Genomic DNA, 22,054 nt, shown 5'->3' on the forward strand with positions numbered 1-22,054 from the left:
GACATGCTAGCCAACCTTTGTTAGAGGAAAATTAGACAATAATTGTCCGATGGAGTATACACACGGTGGAATTTTCCGCCAACAGCTTGACATCCAATATTTCTCGTCGGAAAGTCTGATCGTGTGTACGAGGCTTTAGGCCTTAACTCTGGGCTCTACTGCCACGTATTATTATATATTGCACCTTATGACCCTGGTGTTCAATATACTATGTTTCCAATTGAAGTTATTTTCCTGGGATGTCAATGGAGACATGACTATACTGGGAGTGGGGGTTTGTCAACATCTACTGTATCATGTTGTTGATGGCCTACATATGCTGATTTTGTCAAATGTTTTGTCTCATTATTTTTTGGATGTCTAAATAAAGATTTAAATATTGTACAATCTCCCTTAGACAGTCCAGAAGCTACTTAAGCTGGTAATACAGGCTAACCATGGTGGATAGAGAAATGTCTGCCCCAGCAGCTGCAGACTACCTAAACAGTGCTTGCACCTGATTTGAAATATGTGCCAGTGTTTTCTCAATATTGTAATTATAGCATGATAATTGCCATTGAACCTTGTGATGAATTTCAAATTAGTAGTATCCCCACCATCAGCTGTAGTATTACAAATATTTGGTTGATAATAGAAATATCTCTCAACCACTTCTTACTAATTCATTGGGATAACCCTACTGTTTAGAATTTTCAATTAAAGTAGACTTTGGGGTTGATTCACTAAAGCAGTGCACCGTCAGTAGAGGCGCACAGCGAGGCGCAATGCACATTTTCATATTTACTACATGGTGCGCCGGTAACAGAGCTCAAATCCACCATTTACTATTGTGGTCTCGGTGTATGGGAGAATGTGATCTGCGCGCCACTATGGACATGGCGCGCGGCATCTCCAATTCAATATTAACAGAAGATGGAAGTGCCAATATTATAGGGTGATGTGATGAAGTTTAGCAACAACTGCCCAAGTAACAGACATGCCCAAAATAGAATGAGAAAGTAACTTTTTCAGAGATAACCTGCTATGCCTGCAAGTATGTTTAGAACTTGGCATGTCTCAATGTAATAAGTATGTAATAAGTTCTAGTTCGCTGTAATCAATGCCGCTACATGTGATTAAAGTCTGTTCTGGGACTTGCAGGCTGGAGATTTGATTGTATTTTCAGAACCCTCTGGCTAGTTCTGAAACATCGGTGTGGAGTAATGTAAAAGGGCAGCATGAATATTTATACTGTCCCAACCAATCTTTGGGAAGCCCTGCACAGGTGGCTGTTGGGAAATTGATATAAATAATCTGGGACCGGGGCAGATTTGTCGTGTCCTGCAGAAGAGGATCACAGCCTAAGGGGGTTGGTTTCCACCTTAGGCAACCCTGCCACATGCCTAGCTCGCTATGGGGCCCGGATGCTGAAAGTTCCCTGAAGCTGACTCACTCACTGACGGCTGTCGTTCTGAGGATCTAGTCTGAGGTCACTGGTTAAGGTGTCTGGAAAATATTGGCCGGAGACAACCAACATCTGAGGACATTTTTGAGTACAGTCTGGTGTGAGAGATCCTAGAGACTATGGGCTGCTGCCACTCCTCTGGTGCTATAGAGCCAGCTGTATGATTAATTTTGGGACCCCTTACACAGTTTTAGGCCTGGGCCCCCCCCATCCCCGGACCTGACCATCAACATTCCCCAGGGCCTGCCCCCTCACAGTCCCAACTGGTCCCATCCCATGTCCTCCACTTTCAATCTCATCTCCCCCAACCCATGTCTTCCTCCTCCTCCTCCAGTCCCATCTCTTCCATCCTATGTCATCCTTCTCCAGTCCCATCTCCTCCATCCTATGTCATCCTTCTCCAGTCCCACCTCTTCCATCCCATGTCCTTATTCTCCTCCAGTCCCATCTCCTCCTCCTCCTCTAGTCTCATCTCCTCCATTCTACCTCCTCCTCCAGTCCCAACACCTCCATCCCACATCCTCCTCCTCCAGTCCCATCTACTCCATCCCACATCCTCCTCCTCCTCCAGTCCCATCTCATCCATACCATGTCCTCCCCGTCGTCCAGTCCCATCTCCTTCTCCTCCTCCAATCCCATGTCCTCCTCCATCCCACATCCTCCTCCTCCTCCAGTTCCATCTCTGTCTCCTCCTCCAGTCCCATCTTCCTCCTCCTCCCGTCCCATCTCCTCCTCCCATCTCCTTTAGACCCATCAACTCCATCTCCTTCTCCTCCAGTCCCATCTCCTTCTCCTCCTCCAGTCCCATGTCCTTATCCTCCAGTCCCTAGTATTTATCCTCCAGTCCTATCTCCTCCATCCCATGTCCACCTCCTCCAGTCCCATATCCTCTACCGCATATCCTCCTCCTCCAGTCCCATCTCCTCTGGTCCTGGTGGCAACTGTCTCCAAGGGCATTTCTCTCTCACTACCTGTTGTGTCTATGGTACCTCACAACGGGACACAGATGGTAAAAAAAAGAATGTGGTTTTGACTCTTCCATAATTTAGCCAAAATGGAAAAAAAAGTGCTTGCTCTATATATACTTTTTATACATAACCAGAACATCTAATAAGGTTATATCATTGCATGAGATTTCCCCTCACTTCCTGTCTTATGCCGCGTACACACGACCGGACTAGGTCCGGCGCTCTTCCCGACAGACTTTCGGCGGAGGTCCAACGGACTTTCTGAACTAAATGGACTTGGCCACACACTACCGGACCAAGTCCGTTCGAAAGTCCGTTCATTTTGAACGTGATGACGTAAACGGGACTAAACAAGGCAGTTCAATAGCCAGTAGCCAATAGCTGCCCTTGCATCATATTTGGTCTTTCCCCAGTTTTTAGTCCGTCGGATAGATTTGAAATATGTTTTATTTCTAGGTCCGTGGGGGCATTTTTAAGATGAACGGGAGTGGCAAGGTCCATAAAGGTCCATAAAGACATGGATGAGTGAGTTTGGGGTGGAGGAATTTGACTGGCCTTCACAGAGTCCTGACCTCAACCCAATAGAACACCTTTGGGATGAATTAGAGCGGAGACTGCGAGCCAGGCCTTCTCATCCAACATCAGTGCCTGGCCTCACAAATGCACTTCTGGGGGCATGGCTAGGCATGAGAGGATGCGTTCTCCCATTCTCCCGCTGAAGATCAGCAAAATAGCAGCATTTGAGGCATCTCCCGGGGCTATACCTGCCCACCAATACCTTCTCGTAGAGGGGCTCATCAGCAGGTTCGACGCTGCAGCCTCACACGATCACTAGGGCGATGGTGAAGTGGCTTAAAGATCGCGGAGCTGTGACAGATCCAGGCCTTCAAAATGGTGCAGATCCACTTCTGGCCCATTCTATGACAACAGACAAGGGCAGAAGTGCAGTGGAGCCACTGGAATGTTTTGCCTGGAATAAGGCCCCATTCCCCTCTGTCTCTGCCTGCGTGCCCCTGCAGCACCTGTGACTGAGCAAGCTGTGAGGACACTGACTGCGGCACCATCCAGAGCTAACAGAGGGGTATGGCATGGTGGAGCCTTCTTTAATTAGCACTGCAGAGGAGCTGTAACCATACTCTGACCTCCCTATCCACTTTATTCCATCATCTCAGAGAGGATGTCGCTATAATGTGACATGATAATCAGAAAGTGCGGGGGGAGCACATCTGCTCTTGAGGGCCGGGTGAGCACCATAGAGAATGAGTTGGGCCCCATGCAACGAGATCCTAAAGTAGTGGGCTTGAAATCTAACCATCATGCTAATCGCATTGATGGCCTTGAAAATAGATGTGCATATTCTGGGTCTTCCTGAGCTTATGGAAGGAAAGAACCCCACTGAGTTTATCGAGCAATGGTTGTTAGATGTATTTGAAAAGCAAAATTTCACTCCCTACTTTGCGGTGGAATGGGCGCACATGATCCCTGCTAGACCCTTGCCCCTACTATTATATTTGAAGAATTTTTGGGGGTTTTTCCTGCTATCTTTTGTTATCTGTCATTCGCTTACAATTTTTGCAACCTTGATTTCCTTTTTAAATATTCTATTATATTCTTTGTAACATTTAAACGATGATAGCAATCCTTCATTTTTATATTTTTAAAAAAATATTTTTTATTATTTATAGCCATTTTAACTTTGGCCATGAGCCACGTAGGTTTTATTTTTAGCCTTTTAAACGTATTGCCCATGGGAATATACTTTGCCATGAGTTTACATACAGTTACTTTGAAGAATTCCCATTTCTGTTCTGTGTCCATTGATGCCAATATTCCCTCCCAGTCTAAATACTGGAGAGCAGCCTTCATCCTTGGAAAATTCCCTCTCTTAAAGTTAAGTGTTTTTATCTTACCCATATGTGTTTGTTGCTTACAACTAACATTAATAGTGTGGATGAGCGAGTTTGGGGGGGAGGAATTTGACTGGCCTGCACAAAGTCCTGACCTCAACCTGATAGAACAACTTTGGGATGAATTAGAGCAGAGAATGCGAGCCAGGCCTTCTTGTTCAACATCAGTGCCTGACCTCACAAATGCACTTCTGAAAGAATGATGAAACGTTCCCATAAACACACTCCTAAACCTTACAGACAGCCTTCCCAGAAGGGTTGAAGCTGTTATAGCTGTAAAGGGTGGGCTAACTCATTATTGAACCCTATGGACTAAGACTGGGATGCCGTTAAAGTTCATGTTCATGTATATGTAAAGGAAGGCGTCCTAATACTTTTGGCAATATAGTATAGCAATAGCATGCAATGGCAAGCTGAAGCTAAAAAACTAGCAGAATACTCTTATACAATAAAACAGGTATTTATTAATATCAACAATTTATGATGCACTGGTTTAGCTTCAGTTTTGGTCACTAATCCTGTACATGTTCATGTACCAGAAAGAGTTTAGCGGAGAGCAGTAAAATTATTAAGGGGGCATGAGAGTCTCAGCTATTTGGAAAGATTACAGAAATGTAATTTATTGACCACATAGAGGAGGCGTTTAAGAGAGGTTAGGATTTCAATGTACAAATAAATCAAAGGGGACATTGACAATAAACTGTTTACTCGAAGATCCTTGAAGAAGTTGCAACCACAATTTGAAACTGGACAAGAAGATCTTTATTCCTAAACTGTGAAAGAGATTCTTTACTGTTAGAGCAGTGTAACTCCCTTCCCCAGGTAGTATTATTAGCTGTGGTTGTTAATGAATTAAAAAAAACAATATATGTCTTTCTCAGTGAACATAATGTACAGTGGTTAGTTAGTGACTCTCAGGTTGAACTGGATGGACCTGTGTCTTTTTTTCAACCGTATCATCTATATAAGATGATCTCATGACTGTGTTTCTTTTCCTTTCACCATCCAGTCACAGGCTGGGGCAGGTCCAAGATGACCTGGGCTCAGCATAAATGAGTTGAATAATGCTGGCCATCATACTGAAAACATCTAGTGGCAGAAAAAATAGGAGTGAGGGGAATCTCTGGGTTGAAGGTGAGTATTGGAGCAAAAGTTGATTTTGTATTCATTTTTATCTTGTTTTTTTGGGCTGGAGTTATGTTTTAGGCAATGTCTGTATGGCTGAAATCATTAGTAGTAGGAAGTATATAGTATGTACTTACGTTGAACAACATACACAATGGGGCAGTCTGGAGTATTTACTTACTGTGCAGTGTATAGCATCAGGTAGCTAGAGAAGGTCAGACACAGAACAGAGTGTAAGAAAAAAGACTGCGCTGTATACAAACCTAAAAACTCTAGCTGCAACTCCAAGTGAAATATACACAAGTAAAGATACGTAAAAAATGAAAGCTGCGCTCTCAAAGCGACATATTAACCAAATATAAATACAAACAAATATAAATAAATAAATGAATAAAAATGATAAGTCCCAATAAGTGAATCGAGTGACATATATAAAGTCCTCCGGTGGAAGGTGAAGCCTTGAAAATTCCTCCAATGGAAAATGGACAAACAGCAAAGGTTGGTGAAAATCCTGTGGCTTTAAGGATGGACAAAGTGAATCCACCACCACATGCTTACCAGCTGCACAAGCTTTAACACTTGTGGCTAATACCCAGCCAGGGCCTTTTTTTTTAAGGGACTTCAGATGTCTGCTCGAGCCATATGACGCTGAAGATGGTCAGAGGTGTGGCTTGCGATGTAATAGGTAATGTCAGCCCAGCAAAAAAAAGCAGGGAAAGTCACCATAGGTAAAACCAGATGGTTGTTTATTAATAAAAAGTAGTATTGCTTCCAAAACGTATAAAAGATTCAAGTAAAAAATGAGGCTGGCCAGTATCATTAGTAATGCCCGTCCAATCAGAACGTAAACAGCGCAGTGACTTTAAGCACATAACTCCTCCTCCCGACGCGTTTTGTCACAAATCTGACGTCATCCTGGGGCACGGATGTGCTGATGCACCGCTTTATAGAATGAACACACATAACCAAGCCTCGGTCTAAATCTCAGGTGGCTGATGCTGCAAACGCCATTTTGATTATGGGAACATCCAGAACCGAGACTAAAATCCTATGGATAACATTGAGTGGTAAATCCAATAGTGAGCGCAATGGGAAACACACCTACTGATGGACCACCGAACCCACCATAGCTGAACCACTGTAATTGACCAAATCATTAGCTAACACACCCAATATGCATAGATGGTAATAAGATAAATAATAATTCCAAACAAGTAAATTTGCAAGCGCCATTAGAACAGAGTAGGATGGTTTGGAGAATGTAACAGTCATTACATTATACTCTATCATGTAAGAGGATGTGCTCTTATGCTCTCATTTTTGGGTTTCCCCCGTAATATAAATGTTGAATTATGAGATGCACCAAAATAATTCTTATCCAAAAACTGGATAATGATGTGCTTACCTCTTAAAACAACTATGGAATAGAATACAGTTAGAGTATTGTGCAGTACTTTAATTTCTCTAGAGATTCTTTTCTTTCATACTTGGCATCTCCAATGGAAAATGTCATAATAAATCCAGACTGTAAAAGCCCCAGGTCTTAATAATGTCATAAATAAAAGTCTTACATAGATAGTTGCTTCTTAAAATATTCTGTAAGCTCCCGTTGATACAGATGGAGACAGATAGATAGAGTAGTAGAAAAAGGAAATACAAATCGAATTTGTCGGTTTATTTACAAGGACAGTAGCACAACTGCATGGATTTATTAACAAAAAGAAACATATCTGGAAAGGTATAGGGGAGCTGCCATTGCTGTGACAATCAGAAGGTCAGAAGTCCCCTGAAGTCTTATGCCCCATACACACGATTGGACTTTCCGCCAACAAAACCGTGGATTGTTCGAAGGATGTTGGTTCCAACTTGTCTTGCATACACACGGTCACACAAATTTTGGCCAACAATTATGAACGTAGCCATGTACAAGACGTACGTGATATCTCCATTACGAAGGCTAGTTATATCTCGATTCCGAGCATGCGTGGACTTTTGTCAGACGGACTTGTGTACACGCGATCAGAAAGTCCGACAACAAATATTTGTTGGTGGAAAATTTGAGAACCTGCTAGCCAACATTTGTTGGCAGAAAGTCCACCAACAAATGCTCGACGGAGCATACACACGGTCTGACTTTCCGCCAACAAGCTCACATCCAACATTTGTTGTCGGAAAACCTGATCGTGTGTACGGGGCATAAGAGTTGTGGGCCAGACTACTTTGCTTATTGTCATTCAAGTTAAAGTACAGTATCAGACTTGGACAAAGTATGTAAATCTAAAGAGACGGGTTACTGCATATAAATCCTTTGTGTGTAGTCCTACAGTTATATTATCTAAGGACCGAATATTCAGAGTCCTGCATTAGTCCAACCAAGACAGAATGAAGGGATCTGCTTTTCTTTCTGTAGATGTTTTCAGCTACATAATAGTGATTGATGTTTGAATCCATATATTGGCTTTAAGAGCATCTACAAAAAATAAGAGGCTTGCAGGCTTTCATTAGAAAGAAAAGTCAGTGCAGTTTCTCACAGACTAGTGACACATACTGCAAGATATTATTATTCCCTATTGTTTTTTTTTTTCACAAGTTATATTGTGAAAGGCTCCACGACTCCCAATAAGCAGTAAAGCATATCTTGTGGTAGTTTAATATTTGTTGTCTGGATATATAAATTGAATGATCTGGGAACAACAGATGTCAATATCAGGGCATGTCCAAAAGATGTGAATGAAATCTGCATTTATATAAGAACATCTCCAACATGCACTGTTATGGTTAGCAGAATTTTTACCAAGCCTAGCCGGCATAAGAGAACACCTTAAATCGTATCCCTGGTGGGGTATAAATGACTGAATGGGTACTCCCATAAATCATCTCAATCATCATTGTCCAATATGGCTAGATCCTTTGTCCACACTTCCCTACGTCTGTCCAAGCCCTATGAGGATGATGGCTGTAGAACTTTATATAGCATTGAGTGATCCTTGGGTAAAGCCTCCTCTCTCAACATGGTCTCCGGCCTAGTGGATGATAGATGAAAATAGGCCAAGTGAAACTGGGAAAGGCAAGCATTGCGCAACTGGATATATCGGAAAGTATGTTTAATTTTAAATTCTTAAAAAGAAGAACATTTTCAAGTAAAAAACAAATCTTTTAGGGTTCTAATACCTTTGGTTTCCCAGATTGCAGGTAGGGAATCTGGACCATGAACAGTAGAGATTTGGATTATTCCATAGCAGGGTGTGAGGGGACCAGCGGTTTGAGGAGGCCAAGGAGGCACCTGGGTTTTATCCCACACCTCAATGGTTACTCTCATTGTGTGAGTGAGTGGATATGGAGCACGTCCACCTTGGTGCATAATGGACTGTAGTACTTCATGCAGGAGCCTAGCCTTCATCACAATCCATGCTTTGTCCTTCCTATGGTGTTAGTCAAATATTTGCATGTATTAGTTGCCTGGCTAAGAAATACTAGTAAGAAATTGGTAAGGCCAAACCTCCAGAGTCAGAGGGCTGCTTTAGGGTGGCCAAGCTAAGCCTCTGTGCTCTACCACTCCACAGAAAGGAGGAAACCAAGGCATCAAGTTGTTTAAACAGCAACAGAGGGATCCAAACTGGGGCATTTCTAAGAATGTATAGAAAGGCTGGGAGCACATTCATTTTTATTAGAATCATTTTGCCATTTAGGGAAAGCAGTAGAGTTTTACAGGTTTCAAATCTAGAATTTGTGACTTGTAAGAGGGGAAGAAAAGTTAGGGGTACAAAGTCATTAAAGTTGTAGTAGACTCTTTTTTTTCATTTTTACCTACAGGTAAGCTTATAATAAAGCTTACCTGTAGGTAAAATGAATATCTCCTAAACGTGCACCGTTTAGAAGAAATTCTAGCAAGCAGCAGCCAGTAACGTTGCCGACACATGCACTCTGAAGGAACAGCATACTTGCGTTGTTCCTTCAGAGCTGTGCGCCGTGGCCCAGACCCATCATGGCAGCTCGTCCAGTCAGACAGCCGGAGTCCACGAACCCGGAAAGCAAGACCGGGTGAAGATGGAAGCATCTGTAGCATTGACATCACACAGATGGGAGGCTTCATTCTAAGGTAGGTCTTTTTTATAATGTGCAAGTATGCGGTGCATACTAGCTCATTATGCCTTTACCTTGCAGGGGTTTCTTTTGTATTTTTTTAATGCCTTTACTACCGCTTTAATAACATTCATCACCTGGACACATAGATTTTTCATTTTGGTCACCCACTGAAGAATAAAAGAGCCGTCCCTATTTGCAGGCAATATGGGGCCAAGGGGAATAATTTAGGACTTGTTTCAGTTAATTCTAAAGCCAGAAAAGACTGAGGATTCACCTAAATTTGGCAGGTCAGCTTTCAAGGAGAGATTTGAGTCTTGTAAGAGCAGGATCACGTCGTCTGCATATAACGCCCATCTGTGGAGCACCAGACCCCTAATCTGAGGGTCACTACAGAGGGCCACCTCATTGGGCTCCATCATTAGAGCAAATATCGTAGATGACAATGGACAACCCTGACGAATGCCCCTTCTTATGAAAAAAGTGGATGAGATATTTCCTATTTTTATAGCTGCCTGGAGTTGCTTATGCAGGAGGGGAAACCCATTTCAGGAAGGAAGGGCCAAAGCCAATCCTTTCCTGCACCATGGCCATGTAAGTCAAGTTCATGGAGTCAAGTCCACAGAGCATTTTCTATCTCAAATGCCACTACCTACTGCCCAAGTTTACATAAGTGGCTTGAGTATGTTTAAAGAGTTGCGTAATATTAATATCTGTGGATTTCTGGGGTATAAATCCTGTTTCATCCGAGACAACCAGGCCCTCAATGAGTTTGGATAGGAGGCTCACCATAAGTTTGGTACAGATCTTGAGATCCATATTCAATTAGGAGATTGGCCTGTACGAACCACAGCATCCTTATCAGATTTCTGTTTAAGGGCCACATGCGCCTAGTAAGGGAGTCAGGAAGGGCACCATCCTTGTGAAACTTTGGATAAAGATCACAAATCGGGACAAGCTCATTACCATATAACTTATATCATTCTGTTGGTATACCATCAGGGCCTGGGGACTTGTTACTAGGGAATGATAAGATGGCCGCCTGAACTTCTTCTGATGATATTGGGATGTCAAAAAATTCTCTGCCAGTAGTGGAGAAAGTAGACATGAGTAAGTGCAGTAGTCTGTCAGACAGTTCCGAGCTGTCATATGATGCAATAGGTGAATAGACCTGTTCATAGTATTGCAAGCAAATGCATAAGACATCAGCTGGAACCGTTCAAATCTCATCAGTGTCATACCTAATGAAGGCAATGTCAGTAGTTTGGTGGTTATTTGCCACTAGGTTAGCCAACAATTTGCCATTTTTATCTCAGTCAGCAAACAGAAGTTATCACAACTTAAGAAAGGAGCAGTGAATTTGTTCCATGTAACAAGAGTTCACGTCTAGCTTTCTCCAATTCCTGATAATTGGATGAAGACAGGTCAGAGGCGAACCCCTGTTCTGCCAACTGGATAGAGGATTCCATCTCTCGAGTCACCCTTACACTTTTTAGGCTGGGTTCACACCAGTGCGAATTAGATGTGGGTTTTTCCGCATCCAATTCACATAGCAAGAGATTGTGACGGGCTCTCTATGGAGCCGGTTCACAGATCTCTGCAGCAGCTTCAGTGAAAATTGCACAGGTGCCCTGTGCATCTTTTGGTCCATTTCAGGTTCGAATTCATCCCAAAATTAGGGCTAAAATCGGACATGAAATGGTGAATGGAGATACACCGGACTCCTGCTATGAGCCGCTGCATTCTCTAGTGTAAACCCAGCCTCATAAGTCAAATATATTGGCCCCTAACAGAGACTTTAAAGGCATTCCACTCAGTCTGGGGACCCACTGTATCCCTGTTCAACTCCCAGTACAAGGTCATGTGTTGTCTAACTGCTATTATTCCCTGTTTGCTGCAAGCTTAAAGCGGTTCTTCACCCTAAAGGGGAAGTTCCGCTATTCTGATCCCTCCCCTCCTCCGGTGCCACAATCTGCACCTTTCAGGGGGGAGGGGGGTGCAGTTACCTGGATAATCCAGGTAACTGCACACACTTCCGGCCAGACTGCCGCAGAACCCCCGCAGACGCCCCGCCCCCCCCCCCGTTGTGTTCCGGGAAACACACAGTTCCCAGAGACACAGCGGGGGACCATAAGAGACACGCAGCGCGACTCACGCATGCGCAGTAGGGAACCGGGCAGTGAAGCCGTCATGCTTCACTTCCCGATTCCCTGACAGAGGATGGCGGCGGTGGCAGCAGCGAGACGAGCGATCGCTCGTCATCTGCCGCTGACATCGCTGGAACCTGGGACAGGTAAGTGTGATTTTATTAAAAGGCAGCAGCTGCAATATTAGTAGCTGCTGGCTTTTAATATTTTTTTTTTTAGGTGCAGCTCCTCTTTAAAGACTTTGACACTTCAGACTAAAGGTGCCCATACAGGGGGTGATCCTACTAATCTGCCAATATTTGTCCAATTTATCTATTTTACTAATAAAATTAAGCAATTACAACTCAGAAGTATGAAGACAACATCTCAAGTCTAGACAGTCTAGGTCAATTTTTTCTGTTCATTGAGAAATTTAATGTAACCTGTAAAGCCCCATACACACTATCAGTTTTTTTGCTGAGTTTTTCCTTCAGGTTTACCAAAACCATGTAGTGGAAGGGCCTGCCTGATTGCATACAAATGGAAACTCCTAATGTTTGACCTCATATTATATGGTTTTGGTAAAACTGAAGGAAAAACTCAGCAGAAAAACTGATAGTGTGTATGGGGCTTATGAAAGCAAATTGCAATCCCACCTCATTATCTCATAGCATTATCTCATATAGGGAGAGTTTTTTTTTAATTTGCAGATTTGATAGCCTACAATAAAGTCTGTTCTACAACACCTTATCTGACACGTTTCCACGTGTATCCACTATGGTGTGCAATGGGCATATGTTGATGCATTTTCTGATTAGAAGGATGGTTGATGGAAAGTGCAATTTACTGCATGAGAGATATCATCAAAAAATAGAGTCGCATAGCAACATCTGAAACATCCGGAGGAATCCCCTTTAGTGCAGACAAATAGTGAGTCTTCCACACAAATGACAAGAAATAAGTGTAGCTTGATTTCCCAAAATGTAAAGTATATCTTGTTTTGAACTGAGTAGGAAATTGTGAAAACCTCTATCAGGTTGTGTAATGCTTTGTGTGTCCTGTTGGGGAAATTTCTGCTTTCATTTCCTGATCCAGACAAAAAAATGAAAGTTTCCTTGTCACTTGAATAGGTATCTCTATTAAAGTATTCTCCTTAACCTCCAGTTCTTGTGTCTAAAATTGTGCATTTCCCCTCATTTTCACGTTCAGTGACAATGGGCACCAGTAAAAATAGAAGGGTGTTTCCCCAATGGGAACAAAGTCTGCACTTAGATACAGATTTTTGGCATCCCCTGCAACAAAAATGTAATTTTTGGTGAGATACTCCCAATAGGAAATCACATCTAAAGGGACGCAGACCCTGCAATTGTCCCCATTAGAGCCCTGCAGGTGCAGCAGCTGGTTAATAATTATGAAACCACTCCCATTAGACCCACTGAGCAAAAACTCTATTTGTGGGGAAAAAAAGGACATAAATTTTCATACAGTATCGCCTGATCTCGCAATGGTCAGTTAAAAGAACGCAGTGTAATGCCCCGTACACACGAGAGGGATTAAGTCTGACAGACCTCCAAAGGAGTTCCGCCAGAGTTCCGACGGAGTTCTGGCGGATTTTTCGACCGAACGGACTTGACCACACACCATCACACCAAACTCCGACGGAGTCGAACGTGATGACGTACGACTGGATTCGACGTAGGAAGTTCATAGACAGTAGCCAATAGCTGCCCTAGCGTCGGTATTAGTCCGTCGGAGTAGCACACACACGAGCGAATTTTTCGAAGGGGACCGGGTCCGGCGGAGTTCCGACGGGAAAATTTAAAGCATGCTTCATTTCTAAAGTCCGTCAGACTTTGGCGAATCAAAAGTCCGTTGCAGCCCACACACGATCGGATAGTCTGACGGACTCGGTCCGTCGGAGTTTGGATGTCGAAAAGTCCGCTCGTGTGTACGGGGCATAAATTGTAAAAAGTGCTCTGGTCAGGAAGGGGGTATAATCTTCCGGGGCTGAAGTGGTTAAGTAACTTTGTGAATTTTACAATGAACTGGAAACATTTAAATCCAATTTATACATTTCTTTTTGTAGTTTTATAAACAAGTGCCATATGCACTCACATCCACAGACACATGTGTGTAACTATTTTTGGATTCAATTAAATTTTAATTATCTATGGAATTAACACTGAATGTTCTTTTGTCTTTATTTGTTCTTAATTTTCTATGGGGTTTTGGTTTTCAAAGGCTTCCTGCCTAGAAAGTTTTGCCAGAATTGTTCTTCTTGTGTGCAGACTTACAAATATTAAACATTTCATTCTCTCAATAGGGGCTCTTTGACAATGCCTCCACATTGTATAAGGAGGACACATCTGTGTCTGTTTTTAATTTGGTATTTGGAACTGAGCAGAAATATGTTTTCAGTTATGACCAATTTATGCAGTTCTTGCAATACAATGGATTTAAATGAAGGAATACATTATTTTCTCTCTGGAATATTTCCCAAACTTTTATGCCTAGTGTCAAGTGTTGTATGTAGGTTGCAAACTGATGGCAATGATTGATAAGAACTGGAGGAAAGGAAAGTGTCAGTTTTGCTCCTACCCTTTCTCATGAGTATTTGTTTCTTTCCCCCTAATTACACAGTCATGATGATATAATTAACAAAAAAGGGCTTTTTAAATCTTACCGGAGCATCGTGTAACAAACCATTTATAGATGTGATTAAAACCCAACTTTAATTTGGGGGGGGGGGGGGCAGGTTGATTCCACTGTGTAAAATTGTACCTGCCACATTGACGATATTAGCGCACCAGCATACTGCTGCATTGACATTAAGGGCTTGTTCATACTTGACTAAATTACTGACGCTTGGCGTTAGTATGGGCGTCAGACAGGCATCAATGAGCTTTAGAATGGGATGTTTTACAAGCGTTAAACACTCCCCAAGCGCCCTATGCGCGGTTTTGTAGCGTTTGATGAGTATTAAAACTGTTCCACAATGGAAAGTGACTAATTTTAACGTGCTGCAACCGCAATGAAAATGACTGCCTGAGCGTTTTCAGAGCATTACCATGGACTTGAATGGGAGGCATTGAAAGGCTTCAAATGCCTCCTGACTCGACATAAGGCTTTCATTTCGAAGCGACGCAACGCTAACGATTAGTGTGAACAGGACAATGTGCTTTCTAATATATCTTGTGCATAGGCATTTGAGGGGCATTTTTAATGCCTGTCAAACACCTGCTCTTAATGCCAGTGTGAATTAAGCCTTAGACATGTGACCCAAACCCAGCGTGCCATGGGAATAAGACCCCTTTCACACAGGAGGCATTTTTCAGGCGCTTTAGCACTAAAAATAGTGCCTGTAAAGCGCCTGAAAAAAGCCTTATCTGCAATCCCAGTGTGAAAACCCAAGGGCTTTCACACTGGGGTGGGGCACTGCGCTGGCAGGACGTCAAAAAAAGTCCTGCAAGCAGCATTTTTGAGGCGCTTTATGAGCGGTGTATACGGTGGTGTATTCGGCGGTGCTGCCCATTAAAATCAATGGGCAGCGCCGCCAAAACGCCAGCACACATTTAGTAGAAGTAGAATTTATTGAAATGGAAGAAGAGTAACAATGTCAGCCATATTGCAACAAGTGCAGGTACAAAAAAAAAAATTGTGCATTGAGGGGCATTCAGAGACCTTTAAAATGCTTAATGGAACATGCAATAATGCAAGGAAATGTGTGTTGAAGCATGCTGTATTGTGGTGTGAATGGTTCCTTAACCTCTTGGCATCCGTGCTATAGCCAAATGACGGCCACAGCGTGGACCTGAATTTCCAGGAGGCCGTCGTATGATGGCCTCCCCTGTGCACGCGCCCTGCAGGGCGCGCTGTGATCACAGAGTCACTGAGACTCTAGTGATCACCAATCCGAGTAAGTGGCCGGTCCCAGCCCCTTACCATGCGATCAGCTGTCAGCCAATGACAGCTGATCACATGATGTAAACAAAAGCTCCGTAATAGTTTTTTTCTCCTCACACTGACAGCATGAGAATAAAAAGCCGGCTCATCTGCAAGGGACATCGGTCCCAAAGAGGAAGAGGCAAATATGCCTCATCTGTGCAACCTGCCATTGCCACCTGACAGTGCCCACAGTGCTTACAAGTGCCACCTATCAATGCCCACCAGTGGTGCCAATCAGTGCCACCTAGCAGTGCTGACTATCAGTGTAACCGATCAGTCCCCATTATTGCCACCCATCAGTGCCCATCACTGCCGCCTCATCAGCGTACATCAATGTAGGAGAAAAATTACCTGTTTTAAATTTTTTTTAACAAAATACAAAAAATAAAACTGCAGAGGTGATCAAATACCACCAAAAGAAAGCTCTCTATTTGTGGGAAAAAATGATAAAATTTTCATTTGGGTACAGTGTTGTATGACCGCACAATTGTCATTCAAAGTGCGTCAGCGCTGAAAGCTGAAAATTGGTTGGGATAGGAGGGAGGTTTAAGTACCCAGTAAGAAAGTGGTTAAAGACATTTACCTCATACATTTTATGCAGCCATCAGTTGATATTACCTTCCACATTGGTTCCCTTTCCAGATTCACCATCATTTCTAGTAAAAAAAATGATAATAATAAAAATGCCATAAATCGTTCCCATCATTTTCAGGTGCTTTAACTTTTGCGCCAACCAATCAATATGCGCTTATTGCGTTTTTTTTTGTTTTTTTTACCAAAAATATGTAGAAGAATATATATTGGCCTAAACTGATGAAGAAATGTTTTTTTAAAAAAAACTTTTAGGGATATTTATTATAGCAAAAAGTAAAAAATATATATATTTTTTTCAAAATTGTCACTCTTTTTTTGTTTAAAGCGCAAAAAATAAAAACCGCAGAAGTTAATAAAATACCACCAAAGGAAAGCGGTTAGAATTGTTTTGACAGAAAAGGTTAAAGCACATTAGGAATTGTCCTCTTCACCAAAGAAAAAAATAGATCACTTTGTAATCATTCAAGCAAGAAATATTGTAATCAGTAAGCGGGATCATCAAGCAAATGTTGCAGTGTAAATTTCATTAAAGTGATACTAAACACACACTGTTTCATTTACATTTTGCCTTCTGTTTCTGTATGTGGAAGATGGCAAAAAAAATACAAAAAACATTTAAGTACTCTTTTTCCTAATTTATTATACAGCAGTCTTTCCCACCATGTCTGCAGAGAAACATAAGAAGAAGGAGCTTCTAGTCCTGGTCACAAAATAAAAAAACAGCCTTTGGAATACAGAATAAAAAATAAATAAATAAATATCAGTACGCTGTTTCAAATTGTTATATAAATATACAGTATATCTGAAATGAAATCTTTATTATTTTGTGGAAATAACCTGGTGTGGGACAGATTTCTACCAGTCACAGGCTGTCATGCCCCACCAGCCTGTGTCTTAGAATAAGAGCGAGACGAAGCCTCCGGTAATCTACATATATAAATATCCAACCCCATTGTGTTTAGCTGGTTAGTGGGCATGGAGGAGGAGGGAGGGAGTGGGTTTTCATTTAGCACTCTGTATACTCCCACATGTGTGACTCTATATTGTCACATGGGCTGCTCAGATGTGACAGGGAGAAAATGCTCAGAATAGAAACGCTCTGAAAACTGAGCATTTGCAGAGTTGTCACCACAGCTGCAAAATTCCTAGCTGAATTGGGGACATGAATAGAAGGTGGAGATAGAGAGCAGCAGGATCAACCAGGTTTTTTTCACAATACAGAAAATTAATCCCAATTGCATTTATTGATAGTTTTTTATGATGTGGATTTAGTGACACTTTAACTTAAGCTCAATGAAGCTAGAGCCAGGGGCATGTGTTTTGATAGCTGAATAGTGGCTTGATCTTATATCCATTTTCCTTTTGAAGGATGGCGTATTAGTAAGATTTTTTCTATGCTGTTGGCAATATCCCCTCAAGATTTATGGTGGCATCTGCATCTATCCATAGAACTGATATTGGCACACAACAAGCTTTCTATTGCAGGTTGACAATAGTGCTCCTCACCAAGAATCCTTGCATCCTCCCACCAGGAACTGATGATAGTAGTCCCTCTTTCATTGGAAAGATTACAATACCATTGCGTTGATTGATAACATGGCAGCTCCCCGTCAGATAACTTTTTGTCAGACCCATTAAGCAACCAATTTCTCCCATTGATACCACTGGCATTCCTCTAAATGTTCCTGCACAGGCAATTGATAGCTATCTTATCTATTGAGCCATGTTAATTACCCTCGAAAATAATCCTCTTGCAGTCTTCCCTTGGCTACGTTTGGCTACGTTCATTTCCAGGTTTTAACCCGTATTCTCTTTTTCTCTCATTACATCATAGGTTGAGAAATGATTTCACTCGTGGTTCTGATTTGGGTTTTTCCATGTGCAGCCAATAACCTGCTCACCAGTTCTGCAAAAGGAGAGTTACGTTATTCCAAAGGCAACTCTGAGCTTCTCTGCAGCATGCCAGGACCCCCTGGACCACCTGGAGTTCCAGGTCATCCTGGATCCACAGGTACTATTGGAAGAATGGGCTTTCCAGGGAAAGATGGCAAAGATGGAAAGGATGGAGACAAAGGAGAAAAAGGAGATGATGGTATGCTAATAAAATGTCTACTTTATTTCTTCTTGACTATACCTAATTATTATAGAAAAATTTCATCCCAAATGGCATAAAAGATACCTAGAGTAAGATATACATTCAACCAAAACCCAAAGGTGACAACAGGCTGAACATTTTTTTTTTGGTTTGATGGGTGTAGTGCTCACCCTTGCAGGGGCTGCTGGAAATAGGTCTTCCTTACCTGTTCAGAGCCTGACAGGCCCAGGTACCAGTTCAAGAGCACACTAATTAAACATAGGCTTAGTCTAGGGGTGTCTTTTTGAAAATGTACTGCAGTACTTGAACACAAGTGGGTAGAGGGATGATTGTGCAGGATACGCCAAAACACACATAGGCATTAGATTCTCAAGCAAAATCCTTCTGTAGCAGCCTTAAAGAGGAAGTAAACCCTGATGGGTTTACTTCCTCTTTGTTTCCCTGCAAAGGTAAAGCATAATGGGCTACTGTGCATCACATAGTAGCCCATTATGTGTCACTTACCTGACACAGGAGCCAGCGATGTCCCTGATTTCCTCACCGTCTCGAAGCATCCATCTTCCTTCCGGGGTCACGGGCTCCGGCTCTGTGACTGGCCGGAGTCGTGTGACGTCACTCCCGCGCGTGCGCACGGGAGCCGCCAGTCGCGGCATGTCGTTTAATGAAAACGGCACAACGTGACCCTTCTAAAGTGCGCATGCGCCGAGTACGTCGGCGCATGCGCAGAATACGTCGGTGCATGCGCAGAATACGTCAGCGCATGCGCAGAAGAAATCCTTGTACAGGAAACCGTGTAGGTTTAGGTGATATTTGCAGCACCTACAGGAAAGCCTTAATCTAGGCTTACCTGTAGGTTAAAGTGTGTTGTAAGGGTTTACAACCACTTTAAAGAGGAACTACCCCCCCCCCCCCCCCCGTAAAGCTGTTTTTTAAATAAGATAGCGTAGCAATGTATTCTAACACATTCCACATTAATAACAATCGTGTGTCTGTTTTGCAGCAGTTTATAAAACTCTCCTTCCCAGGAAAAGGCAGCGCCATTTGAAATGTGTCTGAGTCTGTCTTGCAATATACTTTTGCCCTTCCTACTAGTCTGATATGTATCCTCGCGCATGCTCATTGGGGTTCTTAGTCAAGCCTTGCTCTAGTTTTAGGATCACCATAACAACCATGTCTTGCAGCAGTGTGCCGTGATGTCCCACTATTTGCAACCCCTGTGACATGTAAGGTCACAGGGGGTGTATCAGGAAATGTTGAATGAAACCAATATCGCAGCACTGTGCCACGAGTGGATATGAAGGCCATGGCACACATCATTATGGGCTGACATCACAAAGAGCATGTAAAGATGCGCATGCACCAGTGAGGTCAGCAGAAACAAGAAGACAGGTTACAAGCAAACGGAGGCAGTAAGATGATATTTACATATAGCTATTTTAATGGTTTGTAATGAGGATTGATCTGGGCTAAACTTATGGGGGAGAGTTTACAACCACTTTAAGTAATGCTGGAGGTAGAGGGAACAGCCAGCTAGTCTGAGGCTGGGTTCACATCTATGCGGATTGGATGCAGTTTTCACCGCATCCAATTCACATAGCAGAAGAATGTGACTGGCCCTCTATGGAGCCAGTTCACATATCTCCAGGGCAGCTGTGCGTCTTTGGCTCAGTTTCAGGGCCAAATTAAGTCAAAGATTCGGCCCCGATTCGTCCCTGAAATGGAGAACAGGGACGCACACGTTCCTGTGCGATCTGTGGTTGGTTTAGGTGTGAACCGAGCCTGAAACTCTGTAAAAGCAGTCACAGTTCTTGCAGCAGCCTCTGGCGTCTCACCCTCAAAGCACACCTGGAGCTCTAGACAAAAGATCCTACTCATAGTGTCAAGAGACAGCTCCCCAGTGACACTCAGTGAAAGGGTTTCCTCTTCCAGATGAGCTTTCACCGTTTTTTCCAGCAATTTTCTTTATGTTCAAGTTCCTCCAAGGCCCTCAGTCAAGCACAGGCAGAGGACTAGGCGCTCTTCTGCAACACAGGCTGCCTCCCAGGGGCAGAGGAGAGAGAGAGAGAGACTCTGAGCAGACCCTCACCCCAAAGGCTTATCTTCTGAAAGCCCCCTCCCAGGGATTGGCTGGGGTCAGATAAATATTCATAGCCTTTGAACAGGCTGTATTCCTTAACTGCAGTGTGATCTGAAGAAAGGTCCAGGACCTGTAGCATTCTAGAAGATCACTAAATCTCTCTGGTACCTCTGGTAACAGTTGCCAGAGCCATTTTATTTCATCTTATATAAGTGTTGTTTTTTTATGCTTCAAATGCTGATTTGTGTGATAAAAGGTAGGATTTCTTTATAACTGTTCTATTAAAATCATATTCTAGGTATGCTAAGTAAAACCCTTGTATCTGGGGGCCCCCTTATTAAAGGGGGCTCCCAGATTTCGATAAGCTCCCCGCCCGCAGACCCCGACAACCAACGGCCAGGGTTGTCGGGAAGCGGCGCTTGTCCTCATCAATATGGGGACAAGGTGCTTTGGGGTGGGGGGGCGCACGCTCGTCCCCACCCCCTTTCCTGACCGGCCGGGCTGCGTGCTCGGATAAGGATCTTATATGGACCTTGGGGGGACCCCCACGCCGTTTCCCCTTTAAGTCCATACCAGGTGGTGGGGCTAGCGACGTGTCAATCTCGCCGCTAAAAGGCGGCGACATTGACCTCCTTCGCTAGTCCCGGCTACCTGGAGCTGCATTCAAAATTAACAGACTTTTCTCTGTGTGCGGGAAAGTCCGTTCATTTCAAAAGTCTGGTGGACTCGCACACACACGGGTCCGGTGGACAATTTTTGAGTCAAAACTACTTTCTAAGTCCGCCGGACTTTTGGGGGAAAAAAAGTCCGCCGGAGCCCACACACGGGCGGATTGTCCGGCAGACTCTGGTCCGCCGGACCAAGTCCGCCAGATAGTTTGATCTTGTGTACGCGGCATTAGTGTGTTATTCTCAGGATTACCAGGTTAATTACATATTTACATATTTACATATTACAATTACATATTTAATAGCCCCTTCCTCTGCTCTCCATCCTGAAACATCCCCTGCGGCAGCCGGCAGGAGAGGGGAAGAGGGAAGTGCTGCGGGGGGCCAGGAGACCAAACAAGGGCCCTGGGATAGCCGGGAACAAGTGACCTGGATAGGAGGGGTGGCATATACAGAAACCGATGCTCTCTATTTTCCACCTGAAGGTGCAGGAGGAAAATGGAAGGCATCAGTTTTGCTATATGTTGCTCCCACAGCCCCTCCTATCCAGGTCTAGAACCAAATATGACAGGTGAGCCGCACGGGCTCCCTGGAGCATAGGGGCTGGGTTGCTATTGCGACCCCCTGTGACCCCTATAGTTACACCTCTGCATCTAATTGTTATAATACAGTATTTACAGTAGTAAGAGCCAACAGTGTGCACACAGCTTTACAAAATGGACGGAGACAGTACAGTTACAATACAATTTAATACAAAAGGAGTCAGAGCTAGAGCTTACAATCTAAAAGGAAGGGTCAAGTGATTCATAAATACTGTAATACTGGCAAAAGTACATTAATCTGTTTTGATGCGAGCTTCATGTCAACCTTCTATACAGCAGTTACCATACTAGAAAAAGGAAGGGTGACCTTCTGACTGAGTCGGGCTATACTGCACAGCATTATCCAACAGTATGCTGCTGGTCCATCTTAGGATAGCACAACTCTTTTGTAGTTTGTAGAGAGAACTTGAGAAGTGCTAT

At 43.3% G+C, this 22,054-nt stretch overlaps 1 protein-coding gene across 1 annotated transcript in view; it reads left to right on the forward strand.

Moving 5' to 3' along the window:
* The window catches only part of C1QTNF2 (C1q and TNF related 2), a 73,839-nt gene that overhangs the window by 38,505 nt on the left and 13,280 nt on the right, over positions 1-22,054 (forward strand). The window contains exon 2 of the mRNA XM_077474128.1: positions 18,027-18,284. Within this exon, the coding sequence (XP_077330254.1) occupies positions 18,035-18,284 (250 nt within the window). The 5' untranslated portion in view covers positions 18,027-18,034. The remainder of the gene's footprint in view (positions 1-18,026; positions 18,285-22,054) is intronic.

This window comes from Lithobates pipiens, unplaced genomic scaffold (assembly GCF_037356315.1).
Source record: "Lithobates pipiens isolate NorthernLeopardFrog02 unplaced genomic scaffold, aLitPip1_a1.2 Scaffold_8, whole genome shotgun sequence".
In the NCBI taxonomy this organism is placed as follows: domain Eukaryota; kingdom Metazoa; phylum Chordata; class Amphibia; order Anura; family Ranidae; genus Lithobates; species Lithobates pipiens.